Consider the following 18,892-nt stretch of genomic DNA (forward strand, 5'->3'; position numbering starts at 1 on the left):
AACACCCTTATTACCCCCTTAAATACGCCCCTGACTTGGGTTATTGGTTTAACCCGTTCACTGCTGACCATAATTTGATATATCTGTTACTATGCCTGACGACGGTTAACTGAGAAAAACGGTTAATCGGGGGACGGATAATCGAAATTCTACTGTACAACTGATTTGAATCGTGACATTTTTTGAAGCATGGTTCTAGACCAGTGGTTCTCAACGGGGGCAATATCGCCCCCAGTGGGCGGTGAAGTGTCACAGAGGGGCAATGAACTAGTTTTGGGCGGTAGGGGGGCGGTGAACTAATTTTGGGTGGTAGAGGGACGGTAAACGGTTCACGCAAAAACGTTGTAGATGGTGTCGGTGTGACCTAAAAATAATTCATACTTGATAATCCATACAATAACTATCAGTCACTACTAAATCTACGCATTGCACTATAACTTATCTTTGATTGTTGACAAATTTATTATTTTAATTATTTTAGCGATTGTGCGTTGACATTATATTTTATTATAGGTACCTATATTAACCAACCTTTTAGTACACCGTTTGATTTGACCCGCGTATGTTGTATATTAGTTTTCGTTATATTCAGTCGGTTGGTAAAGTGTTTTTTTTTAAATTGTTTTCAATTTCATAAAATTGTATTTACAAAAATGTCTGATGCAAAAAGAAAATGCCGTCAATATAATACGACGTATTTAAAGTTTGGATTTATTCCATCGCCATCCAACATACAGCTCCCTATGTGTTTAATTTGTAACAAAGTGTTCTCCAATGAGGCAATGAAACCATCTCGTTTGCAGGAACATTTGCAAAAAGTTCATCCTGACAAACAAAATAAAGATTTGTCGTTTTTCACAAATATTAGGGACAAGTTTCTGAAGGCACCATCGGTCTCAGGCTTATGCGCAGGCTCATCAAAACAATGCGATGATGGTTTGATTGCTTCTTATAATATATCGAAATTGATCGCAAAATCGGGAAAAGCCCATACCATAGGCGAAGAGTTAATACTTCCAGCTGTTAAAGAAATTTTAGAAACGGTTTTACACCATTCAGCCTCACACAGTGTAATACAAAATGTCCCATTAAGCAACGATACTGTGCGACGGCGAATCGACGAAATGGCGGAAGACGTTGAAATTTCATTATGTGAACTTCTAGTATCCACCGAATTTTCACTTCAAATCGACGAATCAACATTACCGAATAATGAGGCATTACTATTGGCATACGTCCGGTTTGTAAACAAAGGAAAAATCGTTCAAGAAATGCTTTTTGCAAGGACCTTGATTACTGACACTAAAGGTGAATCTATTTTCAATATAGTCAAAGACTTTTTTAAAGAAAAAAATATTCCTCTTAAAAACGTTATATCTATTGCCACTGATGGAGCACCTGCAATGGTAGGACGTCATCGTGGGTTCATAGCTTTTTTTAAAAATGAAATACCCGGTATTTTAGCTATTCACTGCGTCATTCACAGACAACATTTAGTTGCAAAAAACCTCAGTGATCGTTTGCATCAGTCATTACAATATGTTATATCTGCTGTGAATAAAATTCGTAGTAATTCGTTGAACAATCGACTATTTACAAAGCTATGCAAGGAAAACGACGAAGAATTCAATCGCTTGCTTTTACACACTGAAGTTCGCTGGCTCTCCAAAGGTGCCTGCCTCAATAGGGTTTGGAATCTTTTTGATTCTGTGCTTGAGTTTCTTGAAGAGAAAGATGTAAAGCTCAAAGACAGGTTGTTACTATTTAAAAGCGATGTTGCTTATATGACCGATTTATTTGCAAAGTTTAATGCCATTAATTTGCAACTGCAAGGTGACGAGCTCAATTTAATAACGTCAAAATCGGTTATTTCTGCATTCCAAAAAAAATTGACTTTGTGGAAGACCAATTTTGGTCGCCAAGAGTTCAGCCAGTTCCCAGTCTTGGCTGATCTGCACAAAAACAGTGAAATATCTTTCGACTACATACAAGTTTACTGTCAACATCTCGAGTCTTTACATATGGACTTTTCAGAACGTTTTAAGGATATTTTGTCGTTGGAAGTTCCTCAATGGGTCATGAATCCTTTTATAAATATTGAGACAGCAGAGATACAAATTCAAGAAGAACTAATCGAACTTTCAACTGATGAAACATTGAAATCCAGTTTCAAAGGTAGTGACCGGCTCACGGAATTTTGGCTTAAAACTAACATAGTTCATAATTATCCTGGACTGTGGTCTCTCGTTAAAAAATTTTTAATAGCCTTTCCTTCCTCATACCTCGTCGAGCGAGGGTTCAGCACTGTAACAGATTTGATTACAAAAAAAAGGAACCGACTGGATATCGTGACAAGAGGAGATTTACGACTTAAGCTAACAAACATCGAACCTAATATAAAAAAACTTGCTAAAAACCACCAAGTTCAACCATCTCATTGAAGCCTAGCAATATATTTTTAAAGAAAATAAAAAATGTATTTATATTTATATTTTTTTAAATAATTAATTTAATATTTATTTATTTATTTATCAATATTCATTTTTTTTAAATTAATTTCTATAATACTAGTTCTATAAATAAAAACATGAGTTATTAGATCATTTCAATTTTTTCTTTTAAATTTTCCAAATAACCTTAATTATAGAGTTCTTACATTGTAGGGGCGGTTAACAAATTTATTGACACTCAAGGGGGCGGTAACTTAAAAAAGGTTGAGAAACACTGTTCTAGACATAGACTGCTTTAAAGTCCCCACACACTGCCGCGGTGGCGATATTAAAATCGCAGACCTGAACACATTGTGGCGGTGGCGGTGGCGATTTTTATCCAATATAAACATAATATATTTATATATTACATACAATAATTGTATAGTTAATTAATGCCTATGTCATACAATATATTATTTGATAAATTGACGATTTATCTATATAGTACGTTAGTGCTATATTAAGTACTTATACTATTATACATATTAGATTCATAATATATATATTGCATTGATTATTTACTATTTTTAATAAGCTAAATAATATATTAAACGTTGGCGACTATGGTCGAAATTCGGATGGAGGAATTTTAGAAGAATCGGCAATTGGTAAGCGCTTGGAAATGGGGAATTTAAACTTACCGACAAATAAGCCTTTACTAGGTCAGGTTGAAGACTCGCCTATGATTCTAATTGGTGATGAAGCATTTGCTTTAAAAACCATATCTATTAAAGCCCTTCCCACGCAGACAATCACATAATAACATCCGACTTGACAATTATAATTATAGACTCTGCAGAGCGAGGCGTGTTGTTGAGAACGCATAAATTTGGAATTTTAACAAAAAAATGGAGAATTTATAATAGACCAATAGAAGTGAAAGAAGAAACAACAATAAAAATTATTATGGTTACTTGTATTTTACACAATTTTATACGAGTACAAAACTGCAACATCGATACTACAGAGCCAGATGAAAATGATTCTATAAGTACCTTGGGTGAACTAAGCATAAACAATTGGAGAGGAACAAATGAATCGTTAAGAATACGCGATAATTTCGTAGAGTTCTTCAACTCTTGATCATTTTTTTTAATTCACGGTCAATTTTAAAATTATTTTCCACTAGTATAAATTACAGTCTTCTATGATATTGAATGGATTATATAAGTAATGTATTCATTTCAATGTATAATTTTAATTATTATAACTATTGATCACTTTATTTTACTTAAATATTTGTAATTAATTTTAAATATATATTCAAATTATTATTATATTATAAATTAATATACATATTTATCTTTCTCTCCATACATATCTGGACTAATGACATTATCCCAAATATAATCCTTCTTCCTTGAATCCTTAAATTCTGGATGGGTCATGTCGTACAGTATCGGATTATTTTTGACTATCATTATTAATTTTTCTATATTATCTTTTTTCGAGAGAGACATGATAATTTATTATGTTTATAATAACTTTCTGTTACTACTTGCTGTGATACACTGTTTGCTGTACACGTTAATTACAACACTAATCACAAATCAGTTATGACTAAACACAAGCGTCTTGTTCAAATCATTTTGACTTAAAATAAACATTGTTAAATTCGATTTCATTCGAACACAAATGTAATCTAGATATGCGTGACGCATTTTCTCAGAAGTTGAGAAGTGGTATAATAAATACTTTATTATTTTTAACATTTCATTATGTTTTATAAATAATATTTAATGCACCTACAGTACCTTAATTTTAATTTTATGGTATCCCCTTACTAACATATAAAAACGAATTAATTAGTAATTAGTTAGTTAATAATCAATGAAAAATAATAATTTTTAATTTCGTATAATTATACATATTTTCATAATATTAGAGTATAATATTAAATAATTTAAAATAATAAAAATAAAAAAAATTAAAAAAAATTAATTAATTATTTAATTTTAATAAAATTTTTATTAAATAATAAAAATTTATTTGAAGTACTAATATTGATTTTGGGGAAACATTAAGAATGTCAATTGAAAATACCGCTGAGCGGTGGCGGTGAAATCGAGCATGCTGCGGTTTTTAAAATATCGTAGCGGCGGTATTTTTCCGCGGCCGAATTACCGCAGCAATGTGTGGACTCCCATTACAATACGTGTGTACAAATAAAACGCCACCGTCAACGCGGAAATGTATGGGGACCTTTATAAAAATATACTATGAAACGTGAAATGCTTAAGTATAACTTATGAATAAATACATTTACTACACGCAGTGACTTCGAGTAAACAATCGAGGCGGGTTATCCTGCGAAATCTGCGATTCGAGTGGAAAAAAAAAACTTTCCACCGCCACCGGACCAAACAGATAAAGAAGAGAGTCGCAGAAAGAAGTATGCCCGTTTTTTTTTTTTTCACGATCAAAAATATAAAAACAATTATTCCAAGAACGTTTCAATTATTTCCGTCCGTACCGACTTCTCGGGTCGAGAAACTCGGGACGTGGCTTAATGGCGGACGCAGTTTTTATAGAAATATTCGAGATCACGCAGCACTCCGTATAGTAAGACGTCGGTAGCGTCCTTGATGCGAATGTGCTATGGCGACAGGTTTTCAATCATAACTTCCCAAATCAGCTGGCACAGGAGCGCGTAAATGTCACTGGGGCAAGCCGTAACCTAGAAAGGCTAGAACGATATATACGGCGGTATGGTGGTAGCGGTTGCGGTAGTCGCCGCGGTGACGCGTGAGCGCCGGGCAGCGTTTACGCGCGAAGTTTGAATTTCACTTTTCCCACCAACAACCGGTCGCACCGATCTTCGCACATGGCGCGCATCCGATCGAATCACCGGGCGCCGCGTCATCGACGGGCCATGTCATAGGATCGATTGGCAATAATAGCGCTAACGTGTTCGCAACGTTTACGGACCGCAATCCATAAGCCTCGACCGGTTTTCCCGAGCCATTATGCCGTCTCGAACCGGTGCGGCGATGTCGTCTCCGAGTTAGCGCGCGACGACGAATGACACCCGAACAACACTTACCGAGACGCTGTTGAACGTCGTCGTCGCGACTAGCATAGAGGCAAGTGCACGCTAGTGATGAGCACTATCGAATAGTATTATCGAACTATTGGATAGTCCAGAACATTCGAACTATTCGATAGTTTTTCAAAATATTCGGTTGTTCCAAATTATTCGAAACTATTCGGATTATTCGATAATTTTAAATTATTCAATTATTCGAATAGTTTACGACTTGTGAATTATTCAGTAAAATTTGAAATTAGCTTAGCTTAAATAATGTTAATTTTATTTTGAGATACTTAATCACTAACGTGATAACTGATTACTGATAAGAATAACAATTAACAAAAAACATTAACGTTTAAGTTTTGATTTTTTATTCTATCTATTCGAATAGTTTTTCATGGAAAAATAATATTTGATAGTTTATGCTTACTATCGAATACTATTCGATAGTGCTCATCGGTAGTGCACGCGCGCGATCGTCTACACGTCCGGCACGCGACGTCCCCGCCACCGGGAGTTGGTCGCGACCCGAGATAACGGCGCCTCCTCCTCTTCGCCCGACGATAATGCGCGCGCACTGATAATGACAAAATGATAACAGATCATTTTTATGGACGGACGTCTACTCGCAGGTTTTGAGTAAATATCCAATTGGATTTTACGGTGTCCCGACCGATTCCATTCAGTCACCGGTCGTCCGTCAACACGTAGCGTATTCCGAGCACCTGAACGTCGTCTCCCACTGGCGAGGGAACTAACGATCGCCGGCTAATAGAAATATAGAACGTTTAGTTGATGAACGGAAGTCGAACGTTAGTAATTGAAAAACCTAATTAACGTGTCTCGTGCACGACGGTGCATTTATTTACCGCTATCGGCAACGATTCGATGTAAAAAGACGTTTTTATCTTTGATCCGATCGCAGAACACTAATCTTACGAAGATATGAATCCACTTACTTTCACGTGCGAGGACAATTATTTGTGCACTGTTTTGTCATCGCGTTCCTTTTATATTTTAAAACAATATTTTGCAGGAGCGTGAACGCCCGACGTCGTCCACGGTAGACTACACATTAAACTCCATCCGCGATGTACAGTACTAAAGACTTACAGTAGATGGCATGATTGTGGATGATCGTCGCGCGAAGGTGATATGATATCACATTTTGGGAACTCGTAATCAATCGCGGCAAGTACATTGCTAGCTTCACGTCCGTGCCTTATATACCATCCTCGGGGCAATAGTGTTCGACTAGTGCCTTCACTTTCACTGCGTTCAGTTTCTCGGTTCAGTTCGGCAGTTCGCCCTTTTGACATTATAAATATAATTATTTATTAGTTTAATCATTTATTATGAGTTTTGATGAATACGAGACCATACCATCGTCCAATGTGACTGATCATATGATGGCTGGTGCCATTGCAGGAATTATGGAACATTGTGTAATGTATCCTCTTGATTCTGTAAAGGTAAGTGTGAAGTTGTTTATTGGAAAGTATACACAAGGAGTAAGATGAATATGGTACGAATTATATATATTTTGTCCACAGTGAATCGCCACTAATAGAAACCTATCAACTATTCATTACGCATTGGTTTCAATTTAAAAAAATTATGAGATAATTACAGCTTAAGGTTAAGAAATCAATTTTTTGATTAAAAACAAAAAAAAAAAATCTCATGAATGTAATTTACCGTAATATTGGATATTAATCATAAATTATTTTAATATATTCTATGAAATATAAATTGATTTATTTTGAAATAAGATATAGTAAATTTGTATTTTATTTTATTTGCTGAGTAGTGCTCAAATACATATGCCTCCTTGCAGTGTTTAAATTGCATAATATTACACCGTAACAATTAATGTTTAATTAATTTTCTTTACAGCACTACACAATATAGCATATATAGAAAAGAATAAAATATTATAACTACTTATTACAATTTGTAATTAGTTTGATAAGAATATTAATTTTTGAAAAAGGGATCATATTTCTTTGATAACTTATGTTTATTTTTGAGTATAATTTCATGTATGTATACTGTAGCAAACTTATTACTCAACATATTTAATTTTTGTCAAAATTACTCAACTAGATATTAATTTTATAATTTACTTAAAATATTTGATTTAGCAGTATTATAACTTAATACTTACCAGCATATTTATTTTTCATTTAACTATGAATAAAAAACAAGACTGTTACTTAACAGTTTTGACCTCCATAGATTATTCTTATCTTTTGAACTTAAGTCAACTTTTTTTTGTGTATGTTATAGACTCGATTACAAGCATTCATGCCTTCTGGAAATGTTGCTAATCGAGGGATCAGCACTGTCCTCTTTAATATGATTAAGCACGAGGGATATTTAAGACCAATGCGTGGTATGGGAACAGTAATTATTGGTTCTGGCCCTGCTCATGCTCTCTATTTTGCATCTTATGAACATTTAAAGCAAAAAATTTCTCACCAAACATCTTTGAGTATGACAGTTTCCTCAGGTATTGCTGGGTGTGCTTCAACTATTATTCATGATGCAATAATGACACCAACAGATGGTAAATATGATGTTTTAGTAATATTTTTCATCTGTATATAATATTTATGAACATTTTTATTTTTAGTTATTAAACAACGATTACAAATGTCTAACTCTCCATACAGTGGAATTTTAAATTGTATAAGTTCAGTTTGGCGAGCTGAAGGATTAGGAGCGTTTTACCGTTCATATATGGTGCAGTTATTTATGAATGCTCCATTTCAAGTAGTTCATTTTATGACATATGAGTATTGCCAAAGTGTATTGAATCCAGAGAGAATATACAACCCTTTATATCACATGCTATCAGGAGGTATTGCTGGTGGGCTTGCAGCTGCTATAACAACACCATTGGATGTATGCAAAACTCTGTTAAATACTCAAACAGTTAACGTAAGTACAATATTACATTTTTATTTATTGGCTATTGTTAGTTTTTAATTCTTAATGCTAATAAGTGAATTATAGTGTATAATTATTAGGTTTGGCCAGTGATCAGACAAAATCTAACTTATGTTAATATATGCTATTATATATAACCTATTAACTGTATCATTAGTGTCATCAGTCTTTTTTTAGTTCTTTTTTTAGTTGATGGACTGAAATTGAATTTATTTAAATTTTATACAGAAAATTATTCAGAATTTGAATATTGAAATATAATTAATTAGATATTTTATTCATAATCAACACTAAAATATTCTTGTTATTCTTTATTATTAAATTAATATAAGTCAATCTATTTTGTATGTAAACTATTAATTGTATTTTATTATAAATAAAAATACATTTTTTATTATATTTCAAAAGTAAAATATGCCTTGTATTCAATTGTCATTAATATTTGGTTTTCAAGGTTAGATTTTATTATATCTTCTAAACTTTTAGCTATCGATTTATTTATACCAGTCATTTTTGTACTAGGTTAATTTTAATTTTCACACAGGATAATTTATATTATGAACATAAGATTATTACCAAATTCAAAGTTCATTTTAATCATTATGATTATGATTCATAGCTATGTTCATAAATCATGCTATTTAAAATATAATATTATAATAATATTGTCAAAATATAAAATGTATGTAGATATGATTTGTAATATAATAATTAAAATTATAATAAAAAAAAGTTTATTTTGTTTTTTTCTATAATTTTTTTTATAGAAATTGTTATTATTTTTATTTATACAATTTAAAATGACTATGATTTAATAAGTTTAAATAAATAGTGAATAATGTTTGGTAAATAACGGTTAACTTGCTTTTCATTTTAATTTACTTAAATAACGGATGTTAAGTATTAAAATAATTTTATGTGTTATAATTGAAACAAATATGAATGTAATTTAACAAACAATTGTATATTAGTTATATCTACATATAAGTTATAATCATTATTATTATCAAGTATTCAAAATTATTTTTTTTTTAAATTCTTAACTAATTTATAAATTTAAACAGAAACATAATAATAATTATTGAATTATTTACTATATAATTCAATAATTACTAACAAAGTAGTAGAAACCTCAATGTCTAATATAAATTAACTTTTTTTATTAAGCAGATAAGTTTACTACTTGATCCTTGTTATTTTTTGATTTTTCACCAAATATAGTTATAAAATTTATCTTCATTTATATTCATATATTAATTTTATAATTACTTAGATAACAAAAAATGTATATTTTTTTTTTGGATTTTAGTATATTTTAATTATTATCACTATTAATACATTTTAGCTTTTGATCAATTTTTCATAGATATTATTATAATCCAAACGTTTATTTGTTTGCATTAAACCTAATGTCTGTTCCATTATTATATTTTGTAACCATTCTTTTTTAAAACTAGATCAGGGTCAAATTAAATACCTGTCATACTAGCCAGATACATTTATTGTAATTTGTGGAGGGATAGCTTTGAAGTTTTATCTATAATTTATTTAAATTATTTTCTTGTTGCTATTAGTAATACTAAACATTTTTTTTAGGATTTTTAAAATTTAATTACATAGTTTCCAAATTGGTTTGATTACATATATTTTAATGAATATAATTTCTTACAGTTTTAATTTACTTGCATATTTAAATATAAGGTATTATATTAATACTTTTTATTCAAATATTTTGAAGTCAATGTAAATAATTTGGATAAATTATCTGAAATTATTTTAAATATTTTTCTTGTTTAGGTATATTAGTCATAAAGTTGTTTTTAAATGTTGAAAAGTATTCCATTTTTTGATTATAACAAATTGATGGAATTTATATATTTTTTTTTAAAAATAAAAATGAATAGTTTCTATTGCTTATTTACTTTATTTTAGGTTTTAAATATGCTCATTTTTAATTTTGCGCGTAATATGTATAAGATACACAAATACAATTACGAAAAGTAGTTTGTAAATTATTTCCTTTGTGAAATTCTTTTGCTGTTGTATACTATTTCAAAGATAATATTCAGTGTTTATTATTTTTAAAAGTTTTTAGAGATTAATTTTCTTACATAAATTGTTTTTATAAGTTCATTTGTTATCAGAATATAAGTTTTATTATAAAAGATTAGAAATAATAGTTGAATATAATAATTATAGTTTGTATTATATGAATCATTTTAAAGTTTGAGAGTATGAGAAATTAATTAAAATTGGCAATATTAAGTTACAAAATTATATGAATATTATTGCTACTTTTATATTTAAACTACCTATGTAATTAATATGTTCTTTGTATTTAATAATAGAATATTTATTCAACGTTTAAACATGATTATGATATTGTTTAAGACAGGTTTATATTTATAGACAAAGTGAATAAGTTGGTATATAACCTGATGAATTTCATTAGTAAATGAAAAGTTAATGTGAATAATTTAAGTTTTTCTTAGTTATGTAGTGTATTAAAAATATAATTTTTAAAATTAATCACTCCTTATAAATACTTATGTATTTTATCATACACTGCTCTTTTGTAATTTGAGACAATTTGTTTTTATTGTTATTTAATCAGTACACTAATCTGAAGTTTATGTTTTATAGTAGTATTACTGAACAATGAATATGATTTAAAATTGAAAAATAACAGTATAAATTATTTAAAAATGCTTAATGTTAAACTGATGAGTTGTATTATAATGTAATTAAGGTCAGAGTATCTATATCATAGTTGTCTTAAGTGGGAATGTAGATCAAAGTTGAATACAACTTGAATATATTATTATTTATTGATTATAATTATTTTTTTTTAGAGTAAAAACAAAATAAGTATAATATAAATTTGTATACATTTTCAAAATAATAATAAATAATTTATAAAAAAATAATTTATATTAAAATGACTACAATAAATAATTATTGCATACATATAATTTTTTTTTGAAATTTACATAAAATAATGATTTCAAAATATTAAGTTTATTTGCTTGAAAAATAATAAATTAGGTGAATTATTATTTTTATGCACAAAAAAATAAATATGTGTACTATGTATAGTAATAGTAATATTTTTTGTTACTTTTCTAATGTGAAAGAAAATCAATAAAATATAGTTATGAATTGTATCCTTTGCATTAACTGTTAAGAATTATTTGTTCAATTGTTAGTAAAATGCTTTGCCATTGTATTTCTATTTTCTTTTGCTCTAGCAGTATAATATATTTCATGTAATATACTTAAGATAATTAATTGTTATAATTATTATGTAACAATATGCTAATATTTGTATTTTATTACACTATTAAAAATGGTGTATGTGACAAAAATCAGCTAAGTCATTTTAGAATACAAACCAACCACTTGAATTAGTGAGTGACATCAATTGAATAATTAAAGTATTAAATTGTTAAGTTATTGAAACATTATTGTTTGTAATATCTAATATAATCAATGTTAATTTTTTATAATTTTTTTCTTTATAGTAAAGTGCTTTAATTCATAAAACATTTCGGCATGACATATTAAGTATTTAAACTAACACAAAGTTGGGTTAGGGGATAATTACAAATAACTGCTTATATTACGAAACCAGAACTAAGGATGAAAGAGATGATAGAGAATATGATAGGAGGGAGGGGATTTATTGTTGAGGTAAAGAGTAGTATCAAAGGTTCAATCAATGATAGTGTTAAATGTATTTTTATTAGTACTCAGTGATTATATTAGCAAATTGACTAGTTAGGCTACATAAAGTGTTTTTTAATTTATTTTTATGTAAAATCTATTGTATTTGTGTAGTTTTTTTAACATGTTGCTATTATTAAATATCGCTATTATTAAATATTTTTAACTTTAATCAATTAATATTTTTTAAGTTGTATTTGTAGATTTTAATAAAAATACAATTATTAAAACAATTACTGATTAATAATGTACTACCTAGTTTTAATTTTCATATTATAAAATAATAATAACTTTAATACTTCCTGCATTATTTTTGTTTGTCTTGTTTTGTCTTATTTTTTTTTAAAAAAAGCTACAGTTTTTTTTTTAAATATTGTTTTTAAAAGGTATTGAATATATTCCATTTTAGAAATAATTAAAAATATAAATTAAAATGTAATAAATGGATATTAAATAATTGATTATAGCAGTGATACTTAGACTTTTTTGTTGGTAAAATTAAATAGTTTTTATTGAAGATTGAAATAAGATTTATCAGTATACATATTAAGTATGATGGTAAATAAATAGTATTTATATGTTATTCATAATTTATTGTAAATAAACAAAAAAATATATGGTGTCTCATTATTATATTATTGACTGTAAATGGTTATTATCTGTGTATATTTTATATTTTATTTAAATTTGTATTTATCTATTGAAAATACATACATACTAAACAAATATAAATATATACTCTTAATATTTGATTGTAGATTTAATATTATTTTCATGAATATTAAAATTAAATATGTTTGTTATTATATATAAATACAAATAAAGTAATAGTACTGAAGTCAGGTTTTATGGTTGTACCAATTTTTTAATTTATGTTTAGTTTTGTCTTTTTTTATATTTATAAAATAAGTCATTAATATTTTTAAACAAATATGATTACTATTTGTTTTAATATTGATAAAATGAAGTATTATAACTGAATTTTTTAATTTATTATGATGTATACATAAAATAATTGTTCCTTTTTGACATATTCAATTTGTTTAAGCAATTACTTATATTTATTACCTATAATATTACATTTTTTTTTTTAATTTTATAGGCGAGAGTAGAAGGTCTATTTCGTGCAGTAGCCACTGTATATACACTTGGTGGTCCTAGAGGATTTTTCAGGGGCATGGTAGCTCGAGTCATATATCAAATGCCATCAACAGCTATTTCATGGACAACTTATGAATTTTTCAAGTTTATATTAATAAAGAAAGCAAAAATTTCTGATGATCGGCCTACACCGCCTCCACCACCTCCTCCAATAAATTCAACATTAATAAATGAAAAAATAACAACAAAAACTAGTGTTCGATGTGATTTGCCTGTAGCTTCAAGATCACGTATATATAGTCATTATACAATTAGAGATGATGTGTCTAAAGGTCAACAATTTTAGGTTAGTATTGAGTTACCTGGTCTAAACTCTAAGTATTGGGCAGACATTAGTTTATTATGTATACAAATTGTTTTTGATTTAGGCTTCTTAAAATGCATAATGTTGTGTCTCCAAGTTAATCTTTTAGTCCCAGGTATTCAGTATTAAATTATATATGTTTAGAGGGAAAAAAATTGATGTTATAGGAGCACAAAGCAAAAAATACTATGTATTTTATTAACACTGATATGGGTTTATGGCAAATATTAGTGTTAGAAAGAATTCATATTACCTAAAACTAGACTATTTCAAAAAAAATTTTAATTTCAACTTCATTCTTTACTTACATTATTTTTGGATTCTTGATATTTATGGAGGTTAATTAAAATTATTAATATGCGTATACATAATTTCTTTTCTTAACTGAATTTCTATCTTTAATTTTACTATAAATTACTGCAGGTAATATTTATATATACACTGAATACTCTTATACAAGAAAAACCAAATATATTGTATCATACTGTGCATCACGCATAAATGTATATGAGTATGTGTGTACAATATATTTATTTGGTAAAAATATAAGAATAAGTATTAATGATATTTTCTAATTCTTATACACTGTCAAAATATTTCTCAATTAAATAATATGTAAATAAATTTATCATTTTTTTTTTTTTTATATTTACAAAAATCTAGCCTTTTGGTCATAAATTATCTTTTATTTAAGATAATTGACCAAAGAGCATAGGAATACAATTTATATGTTGTGAAAATAGATGTATCATATATTTTAAAGAAAAAAAAAACAATTTTTAGAAATATTGGATCTATTGTTTCTACAATTGATTATAAATATTTGTGTAATAAAATGCATATAGTTTACACAGGTATTTTTAGATGCTTTTCAGTAAGAGAAATATTTCAATTTAACAATTTAACATGATAACCATTTCGTTATTTTATATTTATAAAAAACAATATTTTGAGAAATAATCACTATTAACTTCTCAGATTCATGATTTTTATAGTCCCGTGTCATCAGACTAACTTTGTCTAGTCTTCTATTGTGTTTGTCATGTTTAGTAAAATTTGCATTTTTTTGATGCATTAGTTGAATGTTATACTAACTATTTTCTAAGATATGATTTAAATAGTTATTAGTTGTTTTACAGTGTTTTTAACAATATGATTAAAGTCTTGCGTTTTACTATCCAAGATAATTAGGTATTATTGATTGAAATACTTAATTTTTATAACACAAAACACACCCAACTTAGAATTAATAGACTTATCATATAACGAGTTTATATATATATATATATATATTTTTTTTTTTGATATAAAAACATGAGTTAGGTGTATTAAAAATGTTAAATGTCTTTTTGTCTGTGATATGTTCATTTATTATTATTACTACTATTATTATTATTATTATTATTACTATTATTATTATCATTAATTTTGTTATATATGTTTTTGTTATTATAACGATGTTCACTTTGGAGGGAAGTAATATCATTATGTTAACGTTTGATATAAATTTGAAATAATTTTATTTTTATAAAAAATTTAGAATGATAAAATGCAATGTGTACGGTTACAATAAAAATAATACTATGAATAATAAACATTTAAAAGTTTAATGGAAATTAATGAAATTAAATTGTTACAATGATTAAGTCTTAAATTTTTAATGTGCATCACAAGGTTTTTTTTTTCTTTTACCAAGTGATAACTATTTATTTTGTATATGTTCAATAGTACCTACTATGTTTAGTAACCATAGATTTATTGTTGCAGAATATTTAAGAAACCTATTATTTTTCCTTGTAAACCTAGTATATGCCCCACAAAAATGACATTTATGTTAATCATACTTATTCTATCATGTAAACAATTTATTGCTCGTTTTAAGAGAATCTTGTAAAAAGATAAAAACATTCAGACAATAAAAACACCATTATATTTATTTTTATTGTTATTATTATTAATATCATTAAAGTCATCAATTGTTATTGAAAAATTGAGATCTTTTTTAAATTGAGTACCTACGTATAAATTCATTAAATTAAATATTGCTTGATAATACAATTTATTTGTATTATTTCGCCAACAACTATTAAACTATGTGTAGACAGTTTTTCTACAATGACTTCTTATAACATTATTTTGTGGAAATCATAGGTTGATGTTACACTCATTAGCCATTATATTGTTATAGTTAATAATTACTATATATGACATACTATAGTCAGAGGTGAAACTAGAAATGTTTATGCCAGAGGAAAATGTTAAAACTATATCCTATTATAGACCAAGAATCAAATACTCTATTCTATAATTTTATAATCCAACTTATTGAGTTTTAAATACATTTTAGAAAGAAAGTTAAAAATATCAAATTAGTAGTTAATAATAGATCATATACTCGTACTACAAAAAATACACTTTCTAAAATTGTATTCCCGGGGATGAATCCCTGCCTTTTTTTAGTTTCACATTTAATTTTTTTAATTGTATTTATTTTTTTTTATTTTCGTCGATAATTTATTATTTTTTCGGGACAGTCTGTTCGATGCCAATTTTTATTAAGTAATTAGAATATTTTTTTTTTTCGTGGATCCCAATATTTTTTTTATAATAAACCCTTTTTTAGTGTTTAATAGTCTTTAATAAACGATTGAACCATGTTGAAAAAATGTAAATAGAATGATCAAAGCACAAATTAACTTATAGTTTTAAACTAAATTATTATATTTTATAATTTCTGAGTTATTTCGGATTAATTGATATCTTAAAAACAATTAATCTTTTTATTGCATTTATAATTGATACCTAAAGTATGTTTTTAGTTCAGAAATTTGTATTAATAAAATGAACATTGTGGCTTATGAATATTTTAAAAGATCGCCTAAAAATTTTTTTTTTTTTTAGCTGAATATTGTAACTGCACCGTGTACAAGATGGCGAAACAAACAAATGTTCTATCTTCGATTTATCGTCGCGTTTATTCTCCATTAGTCGGGTATGACTCATAACTTAGGAGTAAAACGTTTTCGACATGTGGTGATTTCTTTATGTGTTCACACTGATAAAAGAACGCGATTCGTAAGTGATTTAAACTTTAAACTTCGAAATTAAAATATAATCGTGGTGAAAAGTTTAATGTATGTCCAAAATGAAACAAATAAGATGATCTAACTATGTCCGTACACTGTTCTTAATGAATTAATTTTATTGTGTACGCGTATCGTGGGTATATTATTATGTAAATTATTATAAGTGGTTCATTGTTTTTGCTATGGTATGGAAATAATAATGTACTTAAACGAATGTATTTTTTGTATTCATGACGGTAGTCGATTATATATTTTAACTGTAGTGTTGTATTAACAGGTATGTTGGGTAAATTTGGACTTTACCTTTTGAGTCTTACGGAAAATAACACAAGTAAAGATTGTTGGTTTGTTACAACAAAATTAAAGAAAGAAATATTGTGAACATTTTTCTTAAAGTTAACAAAAATAAATTGTTATATAGGAGGAGGGGGGCAAGTTTTAAAAAAGTCATTGGTTGGCTTGTTTTTTGCAATTAAATAATCAAATATTGATCATTATTTTATAAAAATATTTTTTCCTATTTAATTTTTTGGTTTTATTAACAAAATACATATAATATGTTCTATAATATAATTGTTTACATTGTTAAAAACAATTAAATTCTATATTAATAGTATATGAAATACTTAGGGGGCTGTAGTAGCGAGGCCTATCGTTGGTGTCTATTATACAGCTGTGTAGGTTAGGGGATAAGTTTGAGGAAGAAATTACTTTGATGTGGTAATATTCCTAAAAAACCGATTGGCTCTTTTCCATAGTTTGTCCAAATCATCCAAATCATCATTTCGATATTTTATAATTGTAGTATTTTTTTCATTGCGTTCACGAAAACAGAATTAAGTCCATTGAATTTTGGAACTTGACCAAATATTAAAATATGTTGGATAACCTTTCATCAAATATAACATCCTTCAAATTGTTTTTGATCCAAACAAATTTAAAGTATAATAGTTTTTTATTAATATCTTATTAATATTATAAACAAATGGATTAATTAAACATACTTGTTCTTTGCATTTTTACTAGCATAATGCCTTAATAATTGCATTTAAATATTCGATTAAACTTTATTTTTTTTGGTCAGGTGATTGAGTGTCGACTCTATTATCGACTTTTAGAAGATACTCATCAGGCCCGTAGCCAGGCCAAATCTTCAGGTGGGGCAAACGAAATTGTAGGGGGGCATTATAAAAAAATCAATATTAATGCTATTTTTAATTTATTAATACTACTGTAATTTTTATAATAAGTACTTTAAATTAAAATAATAAGAATTAGAATAAAGTGAACATAATTACATTTTGAATATTTTTATAATATATTATTTTTTGAATTTACCAGTTTTTTTTTAAACTAAAACAATTGTAATTTTCTATCTTTTTGCTTGTTGAATTCCATTAATAATACATCCAAATTTAGGATTTTAGGATCTAATGAAATGGTGAATGTTATCGGTTCGATATGTTATATTTATTGTTCGGTGTTGTCGTCAGACATCAATCAGATGCAATCGTATTTTCCAGTGCAAATGCTATACAATATTGCTAAAAATAATTTCTTATATTAAACAGTGCTTCTACTGCCGATGAAATTATTATCAAGCAATAAATTATATTATATATAACTACCACGGCTGTAGATAGTAAAAACCTACTATCTACAGTCATGCTAACTACCAAATGTCATGACATTATTAATTTTTGTTGGGGGGGGGGGCAACAATCAGGTCTAGGGGGGGAAACGCCCCCTTTTGCCCCCCCCCCCCCCGTGGCTACGGGCCTGATACTCATAGGAATTAATTCTAAAAAGTTATCTTCTAATGTTTAATTATGATTCTTTAATAGCTGTTAATGTAGTATATTCATTTTATTCAAATGAAATGGTTTAAACAAAATAATATATAACTATATTTTATGTTAAGCCTGTAAATTATGTATTAAATTTTTTTATCGCTCAACACTACCTACCCCATTTTAATCATGAATCAGCTGCTTCAATAAAACATGTCTTCATACCATGAACATATCAAAACATGTTACTTTCTTTAGAATTCCGTGTTCTAAATAGCAAAAGTTATGAACTTCGACAAAAAAGAAAAATGTCCTCATTAAAATTTACAAAAAATTGTATACATTTCGGTGTA

General features: G+C 27.6%; 2 protein-coding genes across 3 annotated transcripts; both read left to right on the forward strand.

Moving 5' to 3' along the window:
- The first annotated feature begins 525 nt into the window (after window positions 1-525).
- Window positions 526-2,444, forward strand: LOC112680712 (SCAN domain-containing protein 3-like). The gene has a single exon (XM_025550891.1). It carries the CDS (start codon window positions 654-656, stop codon window positions 2,439-2,441), a length of 1,788 nt encoding a protein of 595 aa, XP_025406676.1. The 5' UTR covers window positions 526-653; the 3' UTR covers window positions 2,442-2,444.
- A 3,716-nt stretch (window positions 2,445-6,160) lies between these two features.
- On the forward strand, window positions 6,161-16,963 carry LOC112680713 (mitoferrin-1-like). 2 transcript variants are annotated; one of them, XM_025550894.1, is made up of 5 exons: window positions 6,161-6,488; window positions 6,560-6,995; window positions 7,813-8,092; window positions 8,159-8,466; window positions 13,301-13,645. In XM_025550894.1, the coding sequence occupies exons 2-5, from the start codon at window positions 6,879-6,881 to the stop codon at window positions 13,643-13,645; spliced, it is 1,050 nt and encodes a 349-aa protein (XP_025406679.1). In that variant the 5' UTR covers window positions 6,161-6,488; window positions 6,560-6,878. The 2 variants fall into 2 exon arrangements, with proteins under 2 accessions (XP_025406679.1, XP_025406677.1); XM_025550892.1 differs by lacking the exon at window positions 6,161-6,488 and adding an exon at window positions 16,565-16,963 and having other exon boundaries at window positions 6,879-6,995.
- Window positions 16,964-18,892: the final 1,929 nt, after the last annotated feature.

Source organism: Sipha flava, unplaced genomic scaffold (genome assembly GCF_003268045.1).
Source record: "Sipha flava isolate LNK unplaced genomic scaffold, YSA_version1 179_pilon_pilon, whole genome shotgun sequence".
Lineage (NCBI taxonomy): Eukaryota > Metazoa > Arthropoda > Insecta > Hemiptera > Aphididae > Sipha > Sipha flava.

Coding starts and splice junctions, on each gene's coding strand:
- LOC112680712 (XM_025550891.1), top strand. CDS start 654: ATGTCTGATGCAAAAAGAAAATGCCGTCAATATAATACGACGTATTTA.
- LOC112680713 (XM_025550894.1), top strand. CDS start 6,879: ATGAGTTTTGATGAATACGAGACCATACCATCGTCCAATGTGACTGAT. Junction 8,093..8,158: donor AATAATGACACCAACAGATG/GTAAATATGATG, acceptor TTTTATTTTTAG/TTATTAAACAACGATTACAA. Junction 8,467..13,300: donor TAAATACTCAAACAGTTAAC/GTAAGTACAATA, acceptor TTAATTTTATAG/GCGAGAGTAGAAGGTCTATT.